Source organism: Manis pentadactyla, chromosome 4 (genome assembly GCF_030020395.1).
Source record: "Manis pentadactyla isolate mManPen7 chromosome 4, mManPen7.hap1, whole genome shotgun sequence".
Classification (NCBI taxonomy): domain Eukaryota; kingdom Metazoa; phylum Chordata; class Mammalia; order Pholidota; family Manidae; genus Manis; species Manis pentadactyla.
The window spans coordinates 119,462,192-119,487,088 of NC_080022.1; the positions used below are offsets into that span (position 1 = coordinate 119,462,192).

Sequence of the window (24,897 nt, forward strand, 5' to 3'; positions counted from 1 at the left end):
CCCAGAACTGTGTCTGGCTTGCCTGAGCATACGGAAGGGGAAAACCTGACACCCCGTCTCCAGCCTCTGGCCCTGAGTGCAGAAACTCATGGGCAGTTTTCAGGCCTGAGGCCCCCAGCTTCTGGCAGGAGTTGGGTGGAGAAAGGGGCAGCCAGCCTGTGAGAGGCCTGGAGCCTTCCCAGCCCTGCTCTAGCGTTTGCAGATCTGCTTCTGCCTCCCCACCCTGCCTACTCGCCACCATGCTGTCCCAGTGCCACAGCACAAAGCCACTGCCAGCAGCCTTGGCCACAGTGAGCAGGAGGAATGTGCTGGAAGGCGAGCACTTGCTTGGCCAGCTGGGCCTCCAGCTATTTGTGGGTTTGGGATTTGTTCAGAACAATGGTCAAGGAGGCATAAGAGGGAGGGAGATGAGCCCGGAAGGGGACTAGGGGGTAGTGGGTGGGGACTCCAGGGCCTTCCTAGGTGGCAGCAGAGTGGGAACCTGCTGAGACATCAGTGTACCCCTGGGCCATGGCGGGCATCCAGGACTGGCCATGCGCAGTCATCCCCTCCTCTGCTCCTGGCTCAGTGCCCTGAGCTCTCAAATACCTGCTGGGATTCATTCAGACTGGAGACCTCAGTCCCCTCCTCCGTGGCTGCTTCCCTCTCCAGGCCCCGGGAGGAACAAGCCTGTATCCTGAGTAGCTACTGGGACCCGCACACATGCATGTGGTTCATATGCACAGTCTTCATCAGTCCCCACAATAGACACAGAGTAGATAGCATGACACCCGTTTACAGATGCGGAGCCCAGGCCTCAGAGAAGTAGCTGGCTCAAATCCTGACCGTGCCTGAGCAGCAAGGCCTCCTCCTAGGGGATGACATGCATCCAGGGAAGAAGGTGAAGCTGGTGCCCAGAGCTGGCCTTCCAGTGGGGCAGAGACCACTAGGAGGTAGTGACAAGTGTGGCCAAAATGCGGCAGGGGGATGGGGAGAGAGGCTGGGGAGGGGCCTGCTATGGCCAGGGAGACAGAGTTCCAGTGAGCAGATGAGCCGTGGGGCTGGAGGGCAGGTGGAGGCAGAGGGCCACTCAGCCCGGATGGAGTTTGGATGGCAGAGGATCTCAAGCAGGGGCTGACTGACTGAGCAGAGCCCCTGAAGCAGGGGGCAGAGGGCCCTCCCCTCCTGGCCCCTGAGATCACCTGTGACGGTCCTAACCAGCTGAAACTCTCTTTGGCCACAGGTTGCATTTTCATCGAAGAGAACTTTTCTTTGAAATGTCCCAAACATAAGGTAGGCAAGCACAAGCCTCCCCACTCACTGCCCACCTGCCAGCAAGGCCGTATTATTGGTGGTTAACCAGCGGCCTTTGGGGCAGGTGGACACACGCGGGTCCTAAAGACTGCTTTATAAACCGGGCAGCTCTTGACTGGGGCCATCCCAGTGGAGGACAGGGAGGGCAGGAAGGGGCACGGGATGGTGGGAATGGAGGCAAGGGTGGCAGGGTGAGGGCTAGAGAAATGGAAAAGCGCGAGGCGGGGTCCGCATGGGCAGCGGCTCAGGTTGGGAAGGGGCCTCTCACGGGGCGGGAAGCAATTGACCTCTTAAGCCCGTTCCCCGTCGTCAGTGAAGGACTTGGCCACCACCTCCTCTCTTGCAGCGGCTGCCCTTGTAATACATCCCAACCGCCAGAGAAGCCTCCGGAGCCTGCTGCAGAAGAGGAGCCGCCTGCGCAGCCCCCGGGCCTTTGAGCTGCTCCCCGGCGCGGGTCCAGAGCCGATCCTTGATCCGGATTCCGGGTCTTGGATCTGGCCGCCTAGGGCTGAAACTCCGCGGTCCCGGGTTGGGAAGAAAACACGTTCCAGAGCCGCCTGCTCCCGGAACAGGACGACACTGGGCGTTCCTGCCCATATTCCCGGGACTCTGTTTGGAGAGGGAACCCGCGGAGCTACCAGACTCCGTGGGGCACCCAGGCCCGGGCAGGGTGGGAGAAGCCTTTAGCCTGGGGGCACGATTCTCGCCTGGAAGTTTCGAGACGACGTGGCACACATTCCACGTGGATGTTGCCGCCAGCCTCATTGGTCGAGGCCCGCAGCTAGGATCCCGTGGGATGGGGTAGGGTGGGGTCCAAAGGGCTCTGGAAGAGGCCGAGGGCGACTCCTGCCTCGTCAAACTTGGCGGCGGTTGGGGAGGGAGTGGAAGCCTTCCTGGAGAGGACTAGGCTGGCCAGGGACGAGGCCGGGGGCTTTGGAACAAATCATTTGGATCGCGCCTGAGCGCCCTTCCCACCCATCCTTTGCCAAAACTTTGGTGCGGTTTGGCCAGAGCTGGGAGAGTGCGGGGCCTGGGCCCATGTTCAGGGGATGCGGGCTCCCCGGGTGTGGGCAGGACGGGGGCATCCCTTTGGCTTCTGTTTGTCCCCTTCCCAGCTCTCGACCCCACCCCTGGAGTTCAGCCTGGGAGCGCAAAGGAAAGGAGTCGCTAACAGCGCACCTCCGGCTACGTGATTATCCCTCTGCAGGGCCACCCCGTCAACGGGGACCGCAGCGCCCGCCCGGCACTGGGGCAGAGACAGCGCTAAATTCGTGTACAAACCTGTGTACCCCTCTATATATATGTTACATAGAATGTATATATGTTGGGAACATGCTCGCTTCTCCCGTGTGTCGCTGCTGTGCGTTGTGCGCCCCTCAGCACGGGGTAATTGCTGAGTAGGGGACTATGGGCGATGCCCCCCTTCCCCACGTAGCCACCACCGGCCCAGGCCACTCCCCTCCAGTTCGTCTGCCTGTCCGTGTCCTCAGCTCTGTCCACGCTTTGATAGGCCTGACGCAGCCCCCAGACTGGGCTGCCCTAGCAACTTCCTGTACATAAGACTGTAAAATGGTAAACGTGTGTATTATATCTGGCCTCGTTATATAGTGTATATATATGTATACATATACATATATATAATATATATGAAAGACTGTAAATGTTAAGACGACTAGTGTTCTTATTAGTATATTGCTTCACACTGAAGATTGTGTGTATCGAGCTGTTTCTAAAAGATGTTTATTTTCCTTAAGAGTAAAAAAACAGTCATTGCATTCAGAAAAAAAGTCAATAAAGATACAACGATTGTTTTGGAAGTCTGCAGCCCATGGATTCTGACCAGATTCTGCCAGGAGAGGGGACCAGGCTTTAGGTGGAGGGTGGGAATGGTGGGTGCACACAAAATGGGGAGTCAGGATTCTGGTGGTTACTATGGAAAAAGACCCCCCACCCTCACCTGGCCATGGAGCCTCAAGATTTCAGGTGGGGAGGGGCAAGGTTTCCTCAGGTGTGAGATGGGGGAAGGAGGGAGGTGAGACACCCCAGACAAATAAGAATGCCAGCTGTACCCCCTATCACAACTGACCCTTAAGAACACCGAGTCATCCACCCGCGTCTCCCTGGGAGCTGATGGGGTAGAAACTGGGAGGTGAGAAGGAACAACTAAAGCCATAACCACCCTAAAGTGTAAGGACTGATACAGCCCAACCCTGCTGCTCAGAGACTAGTGGGATTCAGGTGAGCTGGATCCTATCACCAGAGTGGGTCCTACTGCCAGGCCTCCATAACTCTAGATCAGGGAAATGTCGTACCTTGTGGTGGGTGGGGGCGGGGAGCCTCTGCCTGGGTGCTGGGAAAAGGCCCACAAGAGCTGAAACATACACCCTCTCCCCAAAGAACAAAACCCAGATTATAAATAATTTTGGTTTTTTATTCTCTGTACAAAACTTCTCAACCTATGAAAATAAAGTTTGCAGAAGAATAAAGTAACACTTGGGTCTCAGGCCAGGACACTGGCACGCCCTGATCTACTTATGCACAGATCTCCGGAAAGGAAGAGGCGCCAGGGAGCTAGGACCCCCTGCTGGGCAGGAAAGTCAATGCGGCCCCCTTCAGCACAGTGAACTGTACCTCTCTCTCTACACAGGAGGGAAAAGCGACAGGGTGTCTGCCAAGCCAGGAGGTGACTGACACCAGCCAGCCCGGGCCCTGCAATCCCCTGATCGGCCACCAGAGACCAGCACCATCCTGACCGCCACTAGTAGGGTTAGGGAGCAGGTGGAGGTTGGTGGGGTCACGCCCCCTGAGGCCTCCCAGGTCACGAGACAAAAGCCCCCGAGGGTCTCCCATCCCCATGGAGTCAGTGGAGTCCGTGGGTGGACCGTGGACACCGCGGACTCCAGGGCTGCTTTGGCCCCGCATTCAGGCAGAAGGGCGCTGAAGTGGGTGCCACCGGCGGGGATTTAGCTGGAGGTGACTGTGGTCCCGCCGCCCAGGCGCATGAGCATCTGCTGGCAGTCGTGCAGCAGTCGGCGATCGCCAAGCTTTTCGAGCGTGCGCGCAGCCTCGGCCAGCATGCCTACACGCTGCCCTGGCGCCGACAGGAAGCCAGGCGGCAAGTAGCAGGAGGCGAGGAGCAAGGCCTCCGCGTGCTCCCGCCGGGTGGGCCTCGGCTCCAGATCTGCCACTGCACCTACGCAGAAGGGGCGGCATCAGGGGCAGGGCCACACAGGGCAGGATCCTACCACAGTCTCAGGTACACAGGTGGGGCCTTGGACGCCTCCCCAGAGCCTGTCCCACAGACCAGACTCAGGAACGTGGATGCAACAGTCCCTATCCAAAATGGCAGTGGCCACACTAGATGTTTCCATCAGGTCTCCACTACGAAGACCCTTGGTCTCCTTTAAACACAGCGTCCATCACACCCTGTTGGGCCCTTCCCGCCTGGGCCCAAAGCCCCATAACCCCTGCAGGACTGCACCTCTCACCTCCTTTGCTACAGGGGCCTGCCCTTCGCCTCAGACTGCGGTCCAGGAGCTGGTGTGTCCGCGTGGGGCTGGCCCCTGCCATCAGCCGGGCTGTGGCCTCATGCAGAAACACCTGGGCAGAAGGGGGACAAGAGTCGGGGCTCAGGCCAAGCACCCCCCTCTCCCCCCACACCTCTGCCTTATGTCCCCACTGGGCGGTAAGGGGCCCATGAGCACTCACCCTCCGCATGGCAGGCTGGAAGTTCTGTGCCAGACGCCTCAGGCCACTCAGGTCCCGCTGGAAGCCACGCAGCTCAAGGGCAGAGGCCTGGGCCCCACCACCCAGGCCCTGGGAAGCCTGGGTCAGTGCAGGAGGCTGCTGTCGTCGCCACAGGCTAGTACGCACCACAAGGAGCAGGTCACACAGGAAAAGCTGCATGGCCTAGGGGTGGTGGGCAGGACATGGTGAGGGTCACAGGGGCTCCAGCTCTGGAGAGGGGGAGGTTGGGGGCCCGCAGTGCCCAGGGCCAGCTCCGGGCTGCACTGCCGAGGCACTGCGCCTGCCTCACACGCGCAATGCACCAGCAATGCACCGCGGGACCGCCCACCTCTCTGGGCCCCCACGCCTGCCACCTGCCATGAAGCAACCTCCAAAGAGGGCCCTGCCACACAGTTCACCACACCCCTCCTGGCAGTGCAGAAACGGAGGCCAAAGGGGATGCCACTATCCCACGGATACAAGCTTTAGCCAGAAAGAAGGGCCAGCTGGACCCCCAGTCCTGTGCAGCTAAGCTGACAGTCTTCTGTAGCCCAAGAGGGAATGTCCAGGGAATGCAAAGGCTGTGATTCCCCAGACCTGCCAGGCCCCTGGCCCAACCCCTTACCTTGTCAATGGAGCTGCCAGCTGGTGTCATGGCCAGGCTGTCCTGCATGTACCCACTGGCCTTCTCACAGATGGCCAGGCTGGCTGAGCCAGACTCTGCCTTCCCACGGCCCAGCAGGGAGCGGGCAGCCTTGAAGGAGTGCAGAGCTGCCCTAGGCAGGGGTCTCCTGTTGGAACCAAGGCAGAGGAGTAATGGTCAGACCAGGCCACAGGCTGTCACTGAGCTCCCTGCTGCTCTGGCTCGGACTTTCCGGGAAAGAAAGGGACCCAAGCACACAGAACAAAGGCTGGGAGGCTGCATGGTGCTGGGGGCCAGGAGAGCCTGGCCTGAACTCACTCAGACTCCTGCAGCGCACGGGGCAGGTGTTCCACCAGCGGGTACAGCCGCTCAGCAGCCTCCTCATCGCGCCGCAGCCAGTGGATCACCACAGCCGTCAGCGAGGCCCACCACTTGGCCACAGGGTCTGTGCCTGCAGGGAATGGGGCGAGGGGGCTCCCTGAGATGCAGTGACACCGCAACTGAAACTGAGCTGATTCAGAGCTGGGACTGAGCAGGGAGTCACAGGGCAGGGGCCTGGGAGCTCACCAGTGGTAGCAGCCAAGCTGGAGCTGACAGAGAAACTGCAGGCAGGAGCCCCAGCGGCTTCACAACAGCTGTTCAGCAGCTGCAGGTACCCCAGGGCATCTGAGAAGCCCCTGTGTCAGGAGAGGGCTGGCTGTCAAGACAGGTGGCACTGGCCCTCCTCACCACCCCACCAGAGCACAGCCCAGCCTCCTGGCTCTATGAAGTGCCACTGTCTCCTCCTACCAAGCTGGTGGGGAAACTGAGACCCCAAGAGGAACTGAGATGCACCTGAGGCCACAGAGTAGGTGCACAAGAGCCTGGCTGGCCACCTACACAGGTCCCTGGACACAGCCATTCCCAGACTCCACCATGGAAGGTCCTTGCTTGGTGGGAGATCAGGGACACTCACTTGTCCCCATCAGTTGATCCGGGGCTGGGACTGGGCTGGGCCACACAATTCAGTGCTCGCTCCAAGAGATGTTCACGGAAGAGCTGAGTCACCTGGGCCAGGGGGTCCACTGTGGGGAGGAGTAGGTGTGTGAGGTGGTGGGAAGGCCCCCCACCATATTCACCCCTCTACACTGAGGGCTTTTTCCTGGGCACATGGTGGGTTAGGCTCTGGGACAGATGAAAGCTGGTGGGCAAATCCTCCACCCTTGCCCTTGGATGGGATAACTGACCTAGGATAGTGCGATCTACTCGGTAACACGCCCTCCTCAGCTCTGTCCCTTCCCTGCCTGACCTCCTGGCAGCACACTGGGGTTGCCTGGGATCACTGCCCAGATCAACCACCTGCCCCCAAACCTGTCTCCCCGCTCACTTCTGACGAGCCCAAAGAGACAAGAGATCCAGCCGGGCCTGCTTGTTCCCGCAGCCCCAGAGCAACAGTGGATGGTGGAGCAACAGGCCGGGATGGGCAGGGACATCAGAGATTCAGGGGACAAGGAACAGGACAGAAACAAAGATGAGGAATGGAAATGGGGGACGAAGGATGGGATGGGAACAGGGATGAGACACAGGGGTGAGAGAGCACCTGGGTTCCTGGCCAAGCTGTACGGGCTCTCCCGTGGGGCACTGCACACGGCCCAGTCCCCATCCACGAAGAAACGGTGGCCCACAGGGTGGCAGAGCCACTGCATGGCAAGAGGCACTGCACCACTCTGTGCCAGGCAGGCCTGGCGGGCACCACTCAGAAAGAAGCGCTGTGAGGGTGAGGGGAGGAGTTGGGCTGTCACACTGGACCAGGCAGGGCTCAGACCAAGACCCCAGCAGGGCCTGGAGCCCAGCCATAACCAACTGCCTCATCTTGTGCAGCCCCCTGCCCAGGGAATATGGGTCAGAGCTGCAAAGACAAGCCCCCAGTTCCATTCCCCCCAGCCCAACACACACTCACTGTCAGAAAATGCAAGGCCCTGGGGAGACTGGTCTTGACCCTCAGCGCAGCAGCCACATAGACCTCAGCCAGTGTGGCCACAGACACGGCATCTCCTGCACATTCCACCAGGTTTAGGGCACTCAGCGCCAGGTTAGCAGCGGAGAGGTGCCCGCCCGTGTACTTCCCTGGAAGACAGGCAGGCATGAGGCTGGGGCATGTGCAGAGGTGGCAGGAGCCCCGCGGCCACGCTTCGCACTCTGTACCCGTGGTGTGCAGCTGGTGCAGCTTGTGGTAGACAAGTGCCGCGTCCCGGGCGCTGGCACGGGCGTCCGCCTGCAGAGCACAGTCCCTCTGCAGACCCCCTGCCCGGCCTGCCAGCCAGCGGCCCACCCAGAGGCGCTGCAGCAGGTGGCGGATGAGGTTCCAGAGCAGGCTACAGGCCAGGTCCACGTGGGAGGTGGGCAGCGGTCGGCCCAGTGCGCGCAGGGCCAGCCACAGCTGCTGGGTGGCCTGGGCAAAGTCCCCCTGAGGACAGGGGTTTGCAGGTGAGGAAAGCAGATCAGAGCTTCCAGAGCCCACAGCACCCATCTAGCTCTGAAGAACCCCCCACCCCGGGCTCCCCACCATGACCTCAGTGTTTCCCAGCAGCACTGGGCTGGACACCCAGGAGTCAGTGGGAGTCTGAGGGGTAGATAAGGGTGGGCAGATTCATAGTGCCCATGAGGCAGGGAAGAGGAGAAGCGCCCAGCACCTGCCCAGGGGCCACCAAGGCACTCCCCCGACCCACCCCCCTTTCCCCGGGGGCTGCCCCTTACCCGGGCCAGGTCCAGGTCAGCCTGCTTGCGATGCCTCCAGAAGTGCACTGCAGGGCCTGAGTGGGGCCGCGTAACTGGCTCTCCGTAGACGAAGAGGAACGCCAAGGACACCAACACCAGCAGCCCATTCATCAGCCAAACCAGTGGGGGCAGCAGCCACAGGGCCCAACCAGGACCACCTGGGGACAAACAGATGGGCTGGGGACACAGCTCCCAGGAAGCCCTGAGCCCAAGCCCACAGGCCATGTCCTACACGTGAGTTCCCTTTCCCATCTCTCCCCCAAAGAAGCCCGTGCTGGCCTGTCTTACCTCTGCCCTCCATGCCCAGCATGTTGCGCCCAGGACTATGGTAGATGCTGGTGGCACCTGAGGGGCCAGGGGCACCCCAACTGCCCAGCAGGGAGGCCAAGGGATTGCAGGAGAGACAGAGGAAGACAAGAGTGCACAGGGCCAGGCGGGAGCGGTCCAGCATGCCCTGGCTGTGGGGGGACGTCAGCTTCACCTGGTGGGGATGGCAGGGTGATGAGGACAGCAGGAGTGGCCCAGAGCGCATTGCTCAGGAAAGGGTGGATGGGCACCCAACCAGCCTTACTAGGGGCCCCACATGGCTCCAGCCTCAGTTTTTCTGTCTATAAAATGGGAGGTGGGATACATTAGGGATCTCTTCGTGACCCAGTCCTGGGGTTCAGAGGCTATCGCTGGGTGACAGGTAGAGGGCCATATGGCAGGGCCCAACCTGGCTGTCCTCAAAGACTGGGCTGTCAGGCTCCGAGTCGCTGCCACTGCCACCACTCCTGCCGCCAAGGGACAAGGGACTGCTCTGGGAGGGCGAGCCTGCGTCCGAGGGCGGTGGGCTCAGCGTGTCCACCACCTCAGGCTTCGTGCTTCCCATGGGCACATCTGTGTTTCCTCCACTGCCACAGGCTGACACGAGCTCCTTCAATGATTCTGCAGGCCAGAACAAAGCAGGGCTGGGGCGAAGGCTAGACACCACACCCCAAATCAGTTGGGGCCCTGGGAGGAGGGGCACTGGGAGTTGGCCCAGCTCCTGGGGACCTGGTTATAGCCAAAGGAGAAGCTAAGGGTTAGGTCAGAACTTAAGGTGAGCCCAGGTGGGGCCAGAATGAAGGGCAGGGCAAGGCTGGAGGCCAGGCCAAAGCCAGGGGCAGGGAGGCCAGGACGCACTGCTTTCGTGGGCAGCAGTGCGCAGACTCAGGTTCTCCTGCTTGAGTTTCTGGTTGCTCAGCTGTAGGAAGCGGATGTAATCGATGGCCTTGCGCAAGACAGCAGATTTATTCAGCTGCAGGGGGCAGGAGGGAGATAGCACAGGGGCCCGTGAGGCTCGGCAAGTGGGCGCCGAAGCAAGGGGGGCTGGACTGCTTTGAAACACGGCTGCCTCAGGGCCTGGTACTTGCTGTTCCTCTGCGTGAGGTGTTCCTCCCCTTGTAGAATCTAACTCCCAGGATGGGTGTAAGGACTGGTATGTAAAATGCCTACAACAGTGTCTGGCCAACTGCTGTTATTATTACTGTCCTCATGCCTCACACTCCCTCACCTCTTTCAGGTCTTTGCTGATACATCCTTTGGGAGGACTTGCCTGCCTACCTGTTCCAGATTTACAGCTCTTACCACCCCTCTTCCTGCTTTACTGCCCCCCACAGCACTACCCTGTCTGGCTGCTTTAACACATACTTATCCTGTTTATTGCTTCCCCCTCAACCAGAACCTTAAGTTTCTCAACAGCAGGATTTTTGTGTCTGCTCATGGCTGTATGCCCAGTGCCTGGCACACAGAGGGCCCACAGGTTTATCTGTATGAACGGCCAGACCCCGAGGAGGCCTCAGCCCTTGGCCCGACTGTCCAGACTCAGGCCCGATCCGTCTCTTCCTTCCAGCTGCCTCCTTTCCCCAGGGTTGCCTTGGTCCATGCCTCTGCAGGCCATTGCCCGCACCTTTGCCTCAGTGCCCACCACCAGGTCCTTGAGCTCGACGATCTTGTCATTGATGGAGGAGCGGTAGCGTTTCTCAATGGCATTGTGGGCTGTACGCTTCTCACCACGGCTCTGGGATGAGCCCAGCGCCTTACCGCCAGCTGCCAGCCGGTTGATGGGAAGCTTGTCAGCATCCACTACCAGTGGCACTGTCGCCAGGATGGTTCCACCACTCACAAGGGCCTGCAGGGCCAGGCACCGGTTACCAGGCAGGCATTCATGTGTGCAGGCCCCATGCCCTTCCTCCCTACCCATGCCACCTACCTGCAAGGGTCCTGTCTGCACAGCCGTGCCAGGGGCCATGGAACTGACACCTGCCGCCTGCACGGCAGCTCCTGTGTCTGCTTTCATAGTTGCCAGGAGCACTGAGTCTGCCTTGATGAAGTGGGGCTGCAGCAGAACCTGGCAGTGGGAGAGGTCTCAGCAATGAGCTGGTGGTCTGGGCCAGGGATGCCACACCCCCAACGCCTGACCAGACCCCCTCACCGGGACCTGCTGGATCTGTGAGGTCACAGTGGTTGTTCCAGGGGCCACACTCTGGACCTGGGTGTGCAAAGAGACGGGCGGGACCCCTGGCAGGGAAGCCAGTGGCAGGCCAGGCAGCGGCTGCGGGGTGCTCCCTGGAGGGGTCCCTGCAGAGAGGAAGGCTGGGGCTGTGGGCACAGGCTGCCCTCACTCACTTTCAACCTGCCCTCAGATTCTTATCACTGTGCCATCTTGGATAAGTCATTTTACCCCTTGTGGCCTAGCTGGGTGGCCTCTGCCTGGGGCTCTGATGCAAATGTCTCTAGAAGGGCAGCCCTGATGCGGGAGCAATGGCAGAGTGGGAGGCAATGTGTAACCTGACCATGCTAACCCTGAAACGGGGGCATCTCAGGAACAACGACCAGATTTCTAAAGCCTGCAATTCCTCCACTAACACCGCAGCAGACCCTTCTCCCTGTGTTCCTGCTGCCCCCCTCCCTCCACATGCCTCTTACCTGTGGACAAGCCTCCAGCAGGGCTGGCATAGCCCAACATGGGAGCAGAGCTGACCTGCGGTGGGGCCGGTGCCGGAAAGCTCTGGGGCAGGAGGGCCCCCGGCAGGGGTTGTGTAGCCGGGGGCTGCAGGATGGTCAGTGGCACTGGCTCCTCCTTGACACCAGGCCCCGGGGAGAAGGCGGGCACAGATGGGTACATCTTCAGTGGGGAGGGGGTGGGCTGGGGAGGGGACAAGGGTGGAGGTGTCGCCTTAGGCCCCCCCAGAAAGCCTTCAAGTGGGGAGCTCATCATGGCAGGAGGTGGGGACAAGCTGCCTGGGGAGCTGGCATCAAGACTGGCAGGGTCTGTGCCCCCTGCTCTGCCCCCAGCATAGGGTGGGTCAAACAGGCCTGGGAAATCACTGTCTTGGTTGTTGATGAGCTGAAGCATGTCTGGGGAAAGAAGAGGCTGTGTGAGTGGCAGCAGGACAGAGGCAGGAGCCAACCCCTGCACACGGCATCACACACTTACACGCCCCTTGTCCACACTGCTGTATGTGCGCAGGCAATGCCACAGCAACAGAAAGCCACCCACAGAAGCCTGTGCTTGCAGACACGCAGCCTTTCTTGGGCCCCTGTGCCATCTGGAGCAATGCCTGGTGCTGCACCTGTATCACACAGGCCTTGCAACTGGACAAGGTCAGTGCTTTGCTGGGCCAAGGCTCCAGGAGGCCCATTATCTTGCCCCACACCTAGGCAGAGACAGAACAGGGGCTCAGGCCCAAGACTGCCAACTTAGAGCCGCCATCGCCAGCCCATTCCTCTGTGGAACAGACTGAGGCTTAGGGCAGAGCCAGCTGCTGGCCACACGTGTGCCAGCCAGTGTGTCTCTGCATGTTCTGGGCATGCCCCGACTCTGCCTGCAGCCAAGCAACCTCGGACCTGGCCGTTCAGGGCTTCGGTTTCCCTCTGTAAAAGTGAATTGAATGCTGTCTGACTCCTTCCTCCTCGTTACAGACTGGAACACACTCTCGGCCGCAGACCCAGCCTGGCCAAAGACCCTCTCCCCCAGCTGGTGACAAGCAGCCTAGCTGTGTCAGCCTGGGGCGCTTTACTCCACTGGGAGCAGCCACCCACTTAGTCAAAGTGCTCTGTAGGACCCTTGAGCACAACCCTGGGACCCCAAGATCTCCTGCCTGAGCTCCTGGCCCTGCCCACCACTGACCCGAGGTGGGGCCTCTTGCGGGACAGTTACCTCATCAGCACATCGGTCCTTTTTTGACAAGACTTTGCCCGGCAGAGCTAGTTGCATGAGAGGACTTAACAGTGCCCGACTCCCTCCTATGGACAGGTGCCCAGGCAGGAAAGTTACTGCAGGAGGGAACCTCCCTATGGCCTCCGACAGTACACAATGGGGTGCCCCGCTCAGCCTCCTGGGTTCCCATATAGAAAGGCTCTGTGGGCCCTCCAGGTTTACACAGGTCAGAAAGGCACAAAGCACTTTCACTTGCAGGACCTCCCAGTCCTCTCGCCCTGCTCATGAGCCCCTTTGATGGGGAAACTGAGACCTGGAAAGAAAAAACGTTGAAACCAGGACTAGGATCCTGGATTTGAACAGTCCAGGACTCCACTGGCTGCCTTGGGAGCCCAAGATGCCCTCACAAACGGGGGTCCCTGGAAAAAACATAAGAGCAACTGGCCTGACTCCCTGCTTCTTCCCCCTGGGCTGCATCGGGGGAGCAGAGGATGTGGGAAGGCCACCCTCTCACTGCAAGCGTTGTGATGGGGGTAACTAATTAGGTTGGGCGAGTGGCCCGCCAATACCCATGAGAGCTGGGGATGGTACCCCTCCGCTGGGGAGCTGCCACAGCCACAGCACACATCTACTGCCTGCTCCGAGGAAACAGGGTTAGCAACCCCGCAGTGGAGATGGAGGCTCTGTAAAAAAGAGTAAGGGGTCCTCCAAAGGTACCTTCGAACGTGCAATCCATGGCTCCGCGGCCCGCGCCCGCCGCCCCCTCGGGGCGCCCAGGCGACTGGCCAGCCCGTCCCCGCGCCACGCCGACTGTACCTGGCCGCGTTTCTCCGCGCTTTAAAGCCCGCGGAGCGCCCCGCCCCGCCCCGGCGGCCGCGCCCCCGCCCCTCCCCTCGGGGCCGCGGGCCAGGCATGGGGTGAGCGCGCGCGGCCAATCAGCAGCCGCACCTCCGCCACACTAGGCACCGCCCGGCCACCGCCCCTCCCCCCGACGACGGCTCAGCTCTGGTTTCACCCCACGGCGCTGAATGAGGCCGGGGTTACTCGCGGGCGCCGGCTCTGAACCCGCTCGGCGCCGACGTCCGCTGGGGTTACTGGCGGTCACCGTGTCCCCGCCCCCACCAGCTCTCCCAGCTCCGTGACCACCTCTGAGAAGTGCCGCGGAGTGGGCGCGGGACGGGGAAAGCCTGGGCGGGGAAGCCCCAACGCCCCGGAGCTCTGTATTCGAAATCACTGGCTGGCTGACACCAGATCCGGCCTCCAACGCTCCAAGCCTCAGTTTACTTCTCTAGAAAATGGGACAATCATATTTCCTGGCACGGATGGGCGAAGTAAAGGAGATTAAGGGTGCAGTGCTCAGTACCAAGAAGGGCTTAATTAAAGCTAAGGGCTGCCTGGTGGTGGGTGTGCCCCAGCAGCATGCCCACACCTACCCCATGGCCCCTGGTAACAGGTCACTGGCGAGAAACTGAAGCTCAGAATGAACAAGAGAAATCCCTACCCCAGATTACACATCCAGGTAATCCCTGTCTCCTGACTCCCAGCGCAGATGCCCCTTTGCAAAGGGGCCTGGGTCTGGGACAGGGCCTAGGGGGTCGGTGAAGTCTGCCCTGTGCCCCAAACTCTCACAGCCCCGTAGCAGTCACCAGGAGATGCCTAACTCACTCAGGCAACCCATTGCCGGGCCGGGGCCAGCCGGTGAGGAGGGCAGGGGTGTCAGCCCCAGGTTGACAGACTCTGGGGTCTTCGAGGGGGCACCTAGGCCTACCTTCCCTCCTGTGTAAGGTCAAAATTCAAGACATAGGTGAACAGAGACTGGCCAGCAGCCCAGTTGCCAGCTTGGGCCATTTTGGCCAAGCAGACCACCAGCAAGGCCTGCCCCTCTCCCACTCCCAGCCTCCGGCAGCCCTGGAGGGCTGCCGGATCCTGGGCAGGCAGCACAGCCCCTGAGCAGACGCGGAAGGGGAGCCGGAGTTCTGGCTCCATCGCCCCCCAGCTCTCTCAGCCTAAACCAGCGGACTGACCTAGTCCCCTCCCACATCCCAGATCCCCTTTTCCCAAGCCTTCTTCCCACAGCCTTTTAGGAGGAGCCAAAGACAAGAGAATTCTGCTCTAGCACTACCCCCGCCCCTCCTCAGCCTGGGGTGCCCCCACTCTCCACCAGGCCCCAGAACACAAAGTGAACCCTTGCTGATGGAAAGGCCCCGACCTCACCCAGGTAGCTTAGGACAGAAGACCCAAGGCCTGAATTCCAGGCACACAGTTCAGAAGCAGCCACTCCAGGCTGTTCTTTCTTACTGTGTTTCCCAGTACCTGATACTCACCTGAGACCTTGCAGGGCCAGGGCCAGCTAGCCTACAATGTCACCTGGGCCCCCTCCTGTTCCTGCCTGTCCTTCACTCCCGACATTTTCTTGCCTCTTTTTGTTTTCAATTTCTCACCTCTTTGTGCTCTGCCCCAACCTAACCAGTCTGAGGAGGTAAGAGGGAGAAGACAGTCACTCGCCAACCCTCTGTGTGTAGCTGGAGTCGGGAAAGGCTTCCAGAGGAGGACTGGCTTTGGCAGAGGTCACAGGCTAAGCCAAGATGCAGCAAGGGGCTTGGGTGCCATGAGGCTCCTGGTGGCATAAGGAAGGGCCAGCCATCCCCTGAACTCACAGCCTGACCAGCACCATATCTCACTCTTCCCTGGAGCCACTTTCTGCAGAAGTGGGGTACCAGGGCTGAGACCAGGGGTGGAAATTTGCGAGCAAGCCCACAGCCCCCTCCCAACCCAGGTTTGCAGCCAAGGGGGCCACCTTCCCTCTGCCCTCACTTGTTGTATAATCACAGGCAGGTCGTGCCCCCTCTCTGAGTACTGGGCTCCCTCGGAAGGGAAAGCACGGGTGCACTCCCTGAGCACAGGGATGAGAGGCGCAAACTCTCCCCACCTCATCTTCCCGAGCGGAGCCCATATTCTTCCTTTTTCCTCTCCTCCCTCCTCTCTGGTCCTGATTCCATCAGGACCCAACAGGAAACCTAAAACCCCCCTCCTGCCCTCCCTAGCTCTACCTTCAGGCCTCTGAAGACAGATGTAGGGCACCCTTTTATTCATTGGCCTGTTTATCCTGCGAGGCCCTGATGGAAATCCTACGAGGGCCCATGCCACGCACCTGAAGGAGCCCAGCTCTGACCGTGACAGAAGCCCCCAGCCCATCCAACCCGCAGGAGGCTTCGCCCCTGATAAACTCTGCTTGCATTTCTCCAGGGTAGGTAGGGTGCTCACCACCTCCCCCACATGGCCTGGGCAAGAAGTCCAGATCTGTTCCTGACAATATCTACCACACTTTCCTAAGTGTCTACTGTGTGTCAGGCCTGTGCCAGGCACTGGGGGTACAGGGACACAGCACAAAGGCTGTGTCATGGAGGAATGTGAGTGCAGGTGGTGGTGAGCACCATGAGGAAACTGAGGCAGAATAACACCGTGAGGGCCACTGCAGATGAGCTGGTCAGGCAGGCCTCTCTCACAAAGTGGCATCTCATTAGGGGACTGAATGAAATGAGAGCAGAAGGAATAGCCAGTGCAAAGGCCCTGAAGTGAGAGGAAGCTTGGTGTGATGTCAAGACAGCACAGAAGTCAGTGTGGCTGGAGCAGAGGCAGCAAAACGGGGATGGAGGTCAGCGAGGCAGCCAAGGAGATGTGATGCCAGTCCAGGTTTGTCTGTCACCTGAGCCAAGGACAGCAATTCTCTAGGGCCTGGAGAGGAAAGGGATTTGCCAACTGTCCCATGCAATGCAGATCACAAAGGTTGCACAATTGTGAACAATGGTGAACAATATATAGCAGCCCCACCACACAGGAGAACATGGGACATGGCTCCTGGGACCCGAGTGTTCTGCCTCTGCCTGCTTAATGAAAGGCACAGACTGGAGACAGGGAGCTCGCCCAGCACTCCAGGGAGCCATGGCTACTCCCTGCCTGCCATCCATCCCTGCTGCTCCCACCAGCACCTCCTTGATTCACCCAAGGACTCGGGTCAGCAGGTTCATGTGTTCCCAGCTGGTCATGTATGCAACAGGGGCGCAGGCTGCACTCCATGTGCTATAGGCTGCCCGGGGCACAAGTATGGGCCAGCTCTTTCTGGAATGGGTTGGACCCATGGGTGGAGCCCCAGATGAACCTGGGCTTGGGACCACTAAGTATACAAGGAAAATAAGGCTCAGAGGGAGGCCCCAGGCCCAAGGTCCCACAGCTGCCAAGCAGAGAATCTGGGACTCAAACCCAGGTCTGCCAACCCCAGAGTTCACACTCGTAAGCCCAAGCCTGCCAAGGACAGAAGCGGCCCTGAGCTCCAGCCTGGCTCTGCCTCAACTTGCTGTCGGTACTTCCTGTCAGGTAGGGAAGTACGTTCAGAGTGCAACAGAGAGGAGGCAGCACAAAGCTCTTTCAGGATCAGCTCTGGCCCTGCCTCTTCTCAGAGGCCCTCCTGACCACCCTCAGAGGCCAAGCCTTGGCTGGAAGCCCCTCAGGGCAGGGCCAAGGCCTGAACCAGCTCTGGGGCCCCAGCACCCCTCAGCACAGGGCTAAGCACAGAGGGCACCAGGGTCAGTGGATGTTTGTAGTGCCAGCCACCACCTACTGTGATCTCCAGCCATCTGAGTCCCACTGCTCAGCTTAGCTTTCACCGCACCTCTTTCCCTGTCCACTTTCTGAATGTATCACACTATTTAATGCCGCCATGCATTTGCAAGGCTGTTTCTTCTGCCAGGAATGCCCTTCCCACTATCCTCCATTCACCTGAAAAACTCCTCCCACTCTTCTTTCAAAATTTGTCTGATGTCACTTTTTCAGATCCTCACTAATCTATGCCATTCCACAAGCTGGCTCCCAATTACTCAGACCAAGCGACCCTGAACATGACCTGTAAAATGGCTATTAAACACGATGCTGGTCAGCACCAGTTTCGACATCCTGTCTCAGGTGAAGGCTAGGGCACACACTTACCATTCTGGCAGCTGAAAAACAGCCTGATACAGTGGTATTTTGGGGATAGTCCCCTGCTGCTGGGAAACTGTTCCCAGTCTAACAGTAGTGCTATTTCTTTAGTGCTTTTATAGTAGTGACATTTCTTATATATAAATTACAGTACATCTACGTCCCCCTGAAACCTGTTTTAAACCTGAAATGGGTGTGTTGGTTCAAAGGCAGTATGCCGTTAAGAGCCGCCAGGCTGCCCTCTAGAAAAGATAAATGCCTTTATGGCCTCCCCTGCAATGTGTCCCATTTCCTCTTAACATCACCAGCACTGAGTTTTACCATTTTTATTTACTTTTGGTTGAGTCCCTGGAACTGTGTAAGCGGAACCTCAAAAGTGCTTTAATTTGCATTTCCAAGGCTTCCTTGAGGTGTTTATGCAGTGAACTATCAACTGTGGACAGAGACTCAGAGACACCTGCTTCATTCTGGCCCTCCTCTGCCAGCTAGAAACTGCATTTCCTAGCAGGCTCTCCCTCCTGGGAAGCAATCCCTGCTAGACCTGGCCTTCCAGTTCCTTCTCATGGGTCTGCAGCTCCTTCAGCTCCTCAGCTGCCACTGGGCCTGGGCCACACAGACTGGGCAGCAAGGAGGCCGTGATGAGGCAGGTGTCTCCAGGCCTCCATTCCTCATCTGTACACTGGGTGAGGAGGTGTCAACAGCATTTCTAAGGTTCCTCCCAGCTTGTCTCTTTGTCTTTAACGGTGGCTTAGGACAGGGTGCTCCCTCCCAAGGGGTGAAGTGGGGGCTCCCCAGTGGCCTTACCCAGCCCCACCTTGTTGCCCATGCAGAGACCCAGAACCACCAAATGCCTGATGCTCAGAACTTGGAACCATCATCCACAGAAACTTCTAACACAGGCTTCTTGGATAATTGCTGCCAGCACTTATTTAATAAACATATTAGGTGCCAGGTCTTGGTTAAGCACTCTAAGTGATGATGATAATACTAACAGGCCCTAGTTGAGAGCCTACTATGTGCCGTGTACTGCTTAAGCCCTTGACCCAAATAAGTTCATCAGATGCCCACAATTCCAAGAAGCTGGTTCCATTAGAATTCCCAGGACACTGATGAGAACCTAAAGGTCAGTGAGTTAGCCACTTGTCCATAGTCACCCAACAGGGGTGAATTTGAAGACTCTGGGCTCAGCCTTCCGGCTGCAGGGAAAATGGAACCCTGGAGCCGGGAAGGGACAGGCTCACTGGGACATAGCTGGGGGATCATGTATGGGGGGAGCTTGAGCAGGGCTCCAGGTCAGGTGGGTCTCTCCAGGTCACAAATTCCCCCAGGTGGGATGGACCCCCAGCCCTGCCTCACTTCCCACCAAGTCCCAAAGCCCACAGGGAAACCACACACCCAGTGCCAGCCTCAAAGACCTCTGGCTTCCCAGGCAGCCCCAAGCCCGTTTCTAAAGGCTCTCCCCTTCCCTGACACAACCCCCTCTGTGGGGCCTCCTAGGACATGGGTCTCACAGGTGTACAGTCCCAGTCAAGTTCTGGGGTCAAAGGGCACATCCACAGGGCCTGTGGCTGGCAGGAGACAAGCCCAGAGGTACTTCCTCTAGCCAGTGCAGCCATTCCCACCTGGGCTGTACCTGTTGGTGGGACAAAGTCCAGATCCCAGACCTCTGCCTGGTGGTGACCCCTGCCTGGGGCTAACCAGGTCACTCAAGATGCTTGCATCTGGTGAAGTGACCATCCATCAGGCAGGAGGTAACTCCCAGCCACCTGCTTGCCTGCCTCCCTGGACCCACTCCCAGCACACTTCTGTCCCTCCCTCTAACTCTGGCCCTTGGAGGTATGAGGGCTGGAGCCCCCAGGGGCCCAAGGGTAGCCAGTCTTACAGTCTCCATCTCCTGCTTTCCAGGGTAGGCCCTCGCAGTTCAGAGAGGGCAGGTGCTTCCCCAGGGAAAAGAGTGATTCATGCCCACACTGGGAGGTCTTTCTGCTTCCTGTCAGGCAGGCTGGATACCAAGGGGCAGGAAAGGGAGGGGACCATGTCTGATAGGAGCAGTCTCTCTCAGGCTCTAGCAGAGAGCCTCTGGGCATGGCAGGTTAGGGGTCAGGACACCATTCCGGAGCACAGCGTGTCTGGGTCCTGATGGGGTGGGCCCTAGATGGATGAGAAATGTCACAGGAGGGGCTGGTTTGGCAAACCTGGCAAGTCTTGAATGCCACGCTAAGAAAAGGGAACTCCAGAGCACTGGGGAGGCATGGCGGTTTGGGAACTGAGGAGTCACATGCCCCGACTGGAAGCTGGGCAGTAAGCAGCCTCAAGCTGTGTCTTCTAAAGAGGGTCTGTGCTTGGTGGCACCAGGGAGAGAACAGGACCTGAGATACCATGGGGAGAGGCACTGGGTGGCAGAGTGGCCCCCAATGTGTTCTCTCCCCCAGTGCTGAACCAGAAAACAGCCAGACCCCTGGGCTGGAGCCTGGGAGGCGAGGACCACTATAGGTGACGTAGGTACCTTGGGAGGGACCCAGGGCTGGGAGAGGGCCAGGAAAGCACTGTCCAGGTGGGGTGGGGCAGAGAAGGGAAGGGTAGGTGAGACCCCAGGGGACCCCCAGCCCAGCCATGCCCTCGTGATGTGGGGATCCTCCACCAGAACTTCAGCTCCATTTGCCTATTCTGCACTTTGAGCCACATGCAAGATCTGCTAAACTAAATCAGGAGAAAGTGAAGACAGCCACAGGCTTAACAATAACCCCCAGCACGCACACAGGACTGCTCTCCTGTTCTTTCTGCCACAGCCACAAGGACCCCAGAGCACAGAGCAGCAAAAAAAGGAGGCTCCTGGAGAAGACGGAACTCACGGCAGTCAGGGTGCACTGCGGCCAGGGAAGTGCCTTCACCCACAGATGCAAGGACTCGAGGTGGCAGATCCACCCCAAAACCTGGGCACATGACAGGGGGCTGGCCAAGGCAAGCAGCAGGGCTGGGTGGGGCTCGAAGCCCTTGGCAGGCTCCCTAGTGCCAGTCCTCAGTCTCATGATTCAAAGGCTGCTCTGGGCTGGGAGGGGGAGGTGGCCGCATGGCTTCTGATGCGCTCCATGACCCACTCCAGGCCCCCAGAGCTCCACAGGGAGCAGCCCCCTGGGTTCCCTGCTTTATTTCTCACCACACCTACCCCTCTCTCTCAGGAGCGCAGGGTTAAAAGCATGGGCTCTGGAGCCCACAACCTGGGTTTGAATCCTGACTCTGTCATGTTCTGGCTGTATGACCTTGAACAAGTCATTTAACCTCTCTGTGACCCAAGGCACTCATCTGTAAAGTGAAGATCATAAGGCTATCCACTTGGGATTGTCAGGGGACTCAGTGGTCAGCACAGTGCCTGGCATACAGTAAGTGCTCAATTAGTGCTCCCTATTCATGCTGTGATCCTCCACCCCAGCTACCAAGAGGGAAATTCTGACACCCAAGTGTTGCATTCCCCTCCTCTGACCCAAGACTCTCCACTACCTCCAGGATCCAGTCCAGCTCCCCATTCTGGCACTGGAGGCTGTCCTGGCCCACCTCTCAAATCTTGTTCCTCTCAGGAGACCTGGAGACCTTCAGGTACCCTCCCCACCCCCAAGTCTTTTCTCTCTAGACCTTCTCGAGCCTGCCCAGCTCCAAGGGTCTCAGACTATGGAACTAACAAGGATTCATCCAGGCAAAGACTGGTCATGGGGTGTCCATTGCAGCACAACTTATGAAAATAAAACAACCTAGATGTGCATCCCTGGGGAACCAGGTAAACAAACCAGGAAACCCAATTGTGGTTTGCCTGCTGCCAAGCAACAAAGCCGGTTAGTCTGCTATGAGCCAGTGGGCGCTACTCTGATTTATAAAAGCCTAGATCAGTGGTTGCCTGGGGCAGGGGGTGGGCCGGGAGCAGCTGTCAACAGGCCTGAGGGATCTTACTGGGGTGATGATCACATAACCTGGTAAATTTACTAAAAACTCATTGAACTGTACCCTTAAAATAGGTAAATCTTATGGTAGCCAAGTTATATCTTCAAATTTTTAAAAAGTGAATGACAAATGTGCATCCATTCCAAAAACATATGTACGTACACACACAAGAAATAACCCCCAGATAAATTAACAGGGCATAGCTCTGGGTAGGTGACTTTAAGAAAGATTTTATTTTCTTCCCTTTGTTCACCTAAGCTAATTTTTCTGCAATGCGAAGACTAGCTGTGTAACTGGAGAAAAGAACAGAAAGTTCATGCCCACCCTAGCAAGAGGCATCAACTACCCCCTTTGTCTACCAGATGAGAGCTGGGGCCTAGTCTGATCTCCAATCGTCTCCACCCCTAATGGCTACCCAAATCTGGCCTTTGGGCTCTTGGGAGATGTTTCAGTGGGAAAGGTCAGTGCCAGACCTGTGGTCCTGACATACCTACTCTGATTTGATTATCCCACCTCCTGGGATAGGAAGCATTAGTAGCCAGAGTGGGAAATGACACTCAGAGGGTGGGAGGGCTTGGGCAGGAGGGCAGTGAGTAGGGTCCTGACTCCACAGCCCAGGTCCTCGCCTTGTGGCACAGCACCTTTCAGGTGGCACCCACTGGGCCCAGGATTTATGGAGGTGGTCACTGAGTCAGGCTTGGATCTCCCCAGGATCTTGAGTTTGGGGTTTGTCACTCCAGGATGCAGTGATGGGGAAGGCTGATTCGGAAAGCCCCACCATCAGGATCTCTCCTTTCAGGCCCTCCACTAGCCTAGCTTGGCCCTGGGGGAAGGCCAGCTGGTGAGGCCCCATGCTAGCAGCCAACTGGGCTGATCTGCAAGGCTGCATTAGGGCAGGAGTGGGTGGCTTAGCCGTGTCTGTTTTGCTAACCCCAAGACATGTCCATCCAGGCTGTGGGAGGTTTAAGTCCTGTGCTCTTGGCCTCAGTTTCCCTATCAACCAAGAGCAGCTTAGCAATATTGGTCAAACTGCAGAGCGATTACGGAGAGCAATCCGCTTCAGTTTGCGGTCTACAAAGTGGAGCAACAGCTGCACCCACGTCCCCACTCCCTTCTGTGTAACAGCCAGAGTGATACTTGAAAAAGTGTTAAGTAAGCAGGGCTACTGCTCCACTCCATTCCTTTCCCTTGCCCACAAGGGATTCCCCTTTTGCCTACCGTCCTCGCCCCATCGCCTGTGTATTCCTCTAAGTCCTCACACTCTGGTTTGCCCTTGCTGTGCCCTTGGCTGGGAAAACATCCTTCCCAGTTGATCTCAGAGCTGACTCTCATATCTCGGCTCAAAAGTCTGCTCAGAGCGGTCTCGCGCCACAGCTCTACCAAGAGGAGCCCCACCACTGCCCCACACCAAGGTGCAACTACATATCCACTGGCGGGTTTCCTTGGGGATTTTTGTGCTCCCCAAAAAGGAGGAGAAAACAGGAAAGCCTTTTCATAGGGAAGTTAGCATAGATGTCAATTTCCTTTTCCTGTTTCCTTCTGCCTCATGTTTTTTGGCAGATGCACTTTTAGGTCTTCCTCTTCCTCGTTGGTATGATCTGAATGGCTTCGAGACCTGTTTTCCAGATCTGAGAACCTCCGAGAACGTCCAGGGTCTAGGACAGCGCCCGGTTTTCAGTAGATGCTCAATAAACGTGTGCCGAAGCGACGCCGGGTTCAGACTAGGGGAGCTGGCCCCTGGGGTGGGCGTGCGGAGGGGAGGGGAGGGGGCGGGGCGCGCGGAAGCGCCGCGCGCCTGCGCAGAAACTCCTGAGCCGAGCTGAACTCTCCGGCCGGAGGGAATGACCGTGAATAACCCCGTGCTGACGTCACAGCTGGAGCTGGGGCCGGCCTCGGCGACGCCCAGGTCCCAAGCTCTAGCCGCTGCCTCCACAGGGCCGAGGACTCACTGGTCGCTCGGCGCGGGGCCCGGGAAGTCCGGAGGCGCACGGGCCAGGTCCCGAGCCCCCAAAGGACCCGGCGCGGTGCGGCCCCAGACGCCAAGGCGGGCGCGGAGAGGCTCCGCGTGGACCGGACAACCGGGCCCTCCGCGCGAAGCCCAAAGACGCGGTAAACCCCGCGCACACGGCACAGCCAGCACCGCACCCGCGCCCCGCGCAGGCCGGGGAGACAAAACAGGGGCGCCGCCTGTGCGCCCGACTCGCGCGAAGCTCAGCAGCCCTGACGCACCTTCGATGTCAGTCAGCAGCGCCGCGTCCAGCTCGCAGGGCTCGCCCAGAGCCTGCTCCAAGGCCGCCTCGCAGAAGGTCGGCTCGTCCATGGCGCAGTCGCCTCCTCCGGGCGGCTCTCCGCACCCGCCGCCGCCGCGCACGGACTCTCGCAGCGAGCGCTGCCTCCGCCGGTTCCGGCCTGCTGTCGCCGCCGCTCCGCGAGTTCGCGCACTACCTCGGTGGCCACCCGGCGCCCGCGAAAAGTTCTTCGGAAACTGGGCTCCTCGGCCGCGGCTCTGCCGGGTGGGCGGGGCGGGGCGGGGCCCTGAGCGAGAGGCCCTGCCCCACCTAAAGAGAGCACGGACCTGGCTCCTGGGTCTACCCCTCCGTCAGAGCGCCCTTCCGGCATTCATTTCACCCAGCGTCAAGCACAGCAACCTCTGGCTGACAGCTGCGGGAGCTCGAGCAGGCCATGGCCCCTCCCTGGGCCTCAGTTTCTCCAGCACTAAGCAAAGGGGTCTCAGTGGAAGAACCAAGACTGGGCCCCAGTGGTCTCTGGATTTGTGGGTCGGGTGGGGGATGTGCGGGTCCCCAATAAACCTCATTTTCTAAATTTGGCTCTTTAGAACAAGACAGACCCATCCAAATTATGGCTATAAGACCTGCTATGTGGCCTTGGGCCAACACTGTGCCTCAGTTTTCGCAGATGTAACTGGGGCTTGATGCTATTTCTCCATAGACTGGCTGGGATATTAGTGATGTCATGGAGGGCGGCTGCACCTGAGATCAGCCTGTCCCTCCTCAGTGTTTTCAGATCATATTGGCCTCCTGAGGAGGGGGTGGCTGAAGGGCAGCCTGGAAGAGGCTGGAATTTCCCATCCTGACCTAATCTGATTTCCTACATATCCAGCTGTGGGCATGGCAGAGGGGCTTTGGACCAGTGCCACTCTGAAGACAGGTTGGCCTCAGTACCCAGAAGGACAGGAAGACCCAGAGAGTTCTAAGGAGCCAACCTGCCCAAGATCACACAGCTTCTCCGAGCCAGCAAGGCCCCAGGGCTATCTGACACCGAATTTGGTGCTTGTCCCTGGGAACAGCTGGGATGCCGGGCACAAGGAAGAGGTAGATTGTGCTTTAGACCTGAGCCAGGTTGCCTCAGGGGAGGCAGTTTGGGGAGA

General features: G+C 58.8%; 2 protein-coding genes across 10 annotated transcripts in view; one reads left to right on the forward strand and one right to left on the reverse strand.

Moving 5' to 3' along the window:
* RAI1 (retinoic acid induced 1) overlaps nucleotides 1-3,110 on the forward strand; it is a 114,599-nt gene extending 111,489 nt beyond the window's left edge. For all 3 annotated transcript variants that reach the window (XM_036894023.2, XM_036894024.2, XM_036894025.2), the window contains 2 exons: nucleotides 1,223-1,272; nucleotides 1,640-3,110. In XM_036894023.2, the coding sequence (XP_036749918.2) occupies nucleotides 1,223-1,272; nucleotides 1,640-1,654 (65 nt within the window). In that variant the 3' untranslated portion in view covers nucleotides 1,655-3,110. The remainder of the gene's footprint in view (nucleotides 1-1,222; nucleotides 1,273-1,639) is intronic.
* Nucleotides 3,111-3,703: 593 nt separating this feature from the next.
* On the reverse strand, nucleotides 3,704-24,090 carry SREBF1 (sterol regulatory element binding transcription factor 1). 7 transcript variants are annotated; one of them, XM_057500777.1, is made up of 20 exons: nucleotides 23,739-24,090; nucleotides 13,320-13,418; nucleotides 11,369-11,800; nucleotides 10,875-11,020; nucleotides 10,653-10,790; nucleotides 10,350-10,571; nucleotides 9,584-9,698; nucleotides 9,135-9,346; nucleotides 8,708-8,900; nucleotides 8,399-8,577; nucleotides 7,847-8,108; nucleotides 7,602-7,768; nucleotides 7,242-7,410; nucleotides 6,618-6,726; nucleotides 6,230-6,339; nucleotides 5,981-6,113; nucleotides 5,645-5,810; nucleotides 5,002-5,202; nucleotides 4,782-4,893; nucleotides 3,704-4,486 (listed from the first exon to the last, which is right to left on the reverse strand). In XM_057500777.1, the coding sequence occupies exons 1-20, from the start codon at nucleotides 23,827-23,829 to the stop codon at nucleotides 4,257-4,259; spliced, it is 3,486 nt and encodes a 1,161-aa protein (XP_057356760.1). In that variant the 5' UTR covers nucleotides 23,830-24,090; the 3' UTR covers nucleotides 3,704-4,256. The 7 variants fall into 7 exon arrangements, with proteins under 7 accessions (XP_057356760.1, XP_036749924.2, XP_036749925.2 ...); XM_036894029.2 differs by lacking the exon at nucleotides 13,320-13,418 and having other exon boundaries at nucleotides 23,739-24,085; XM_036894030.2 differs by lacking the exon at nucleotides 23,739-24,090 and having other exon boundaries at nucleotides 13,320-13,454.
* Between the last annotated feature and the right edge of the window lie 807 nt (nucleotides 24,091-24,897).

Bases quoted from the DNA above. Each gene is read 5' to 3' on its own strand.
- SREBF1 (XM_057500777.1), bottom strand. From the start codon at position 23,829: ATGGACGAGCCGACCTTCTGCGAGGCGGCCTTGGAGCAGGCTCTGGGC. The intron at 10,791-10,874 runs GTGAGGGGGTCT...TCCCACTGCCAG, and splicing joins CACAGATCCAGCAGGTCCCG to GTTCTGCTGCAGCCCCACTT. The intron at 6,727-7,241 runs GTGCTCTCTCAC...TCCTCCCCACAG, and splicing joins CAGCTTGGCCAGGAACCCAG to TGGACCCCCTGGCCCAGGTG.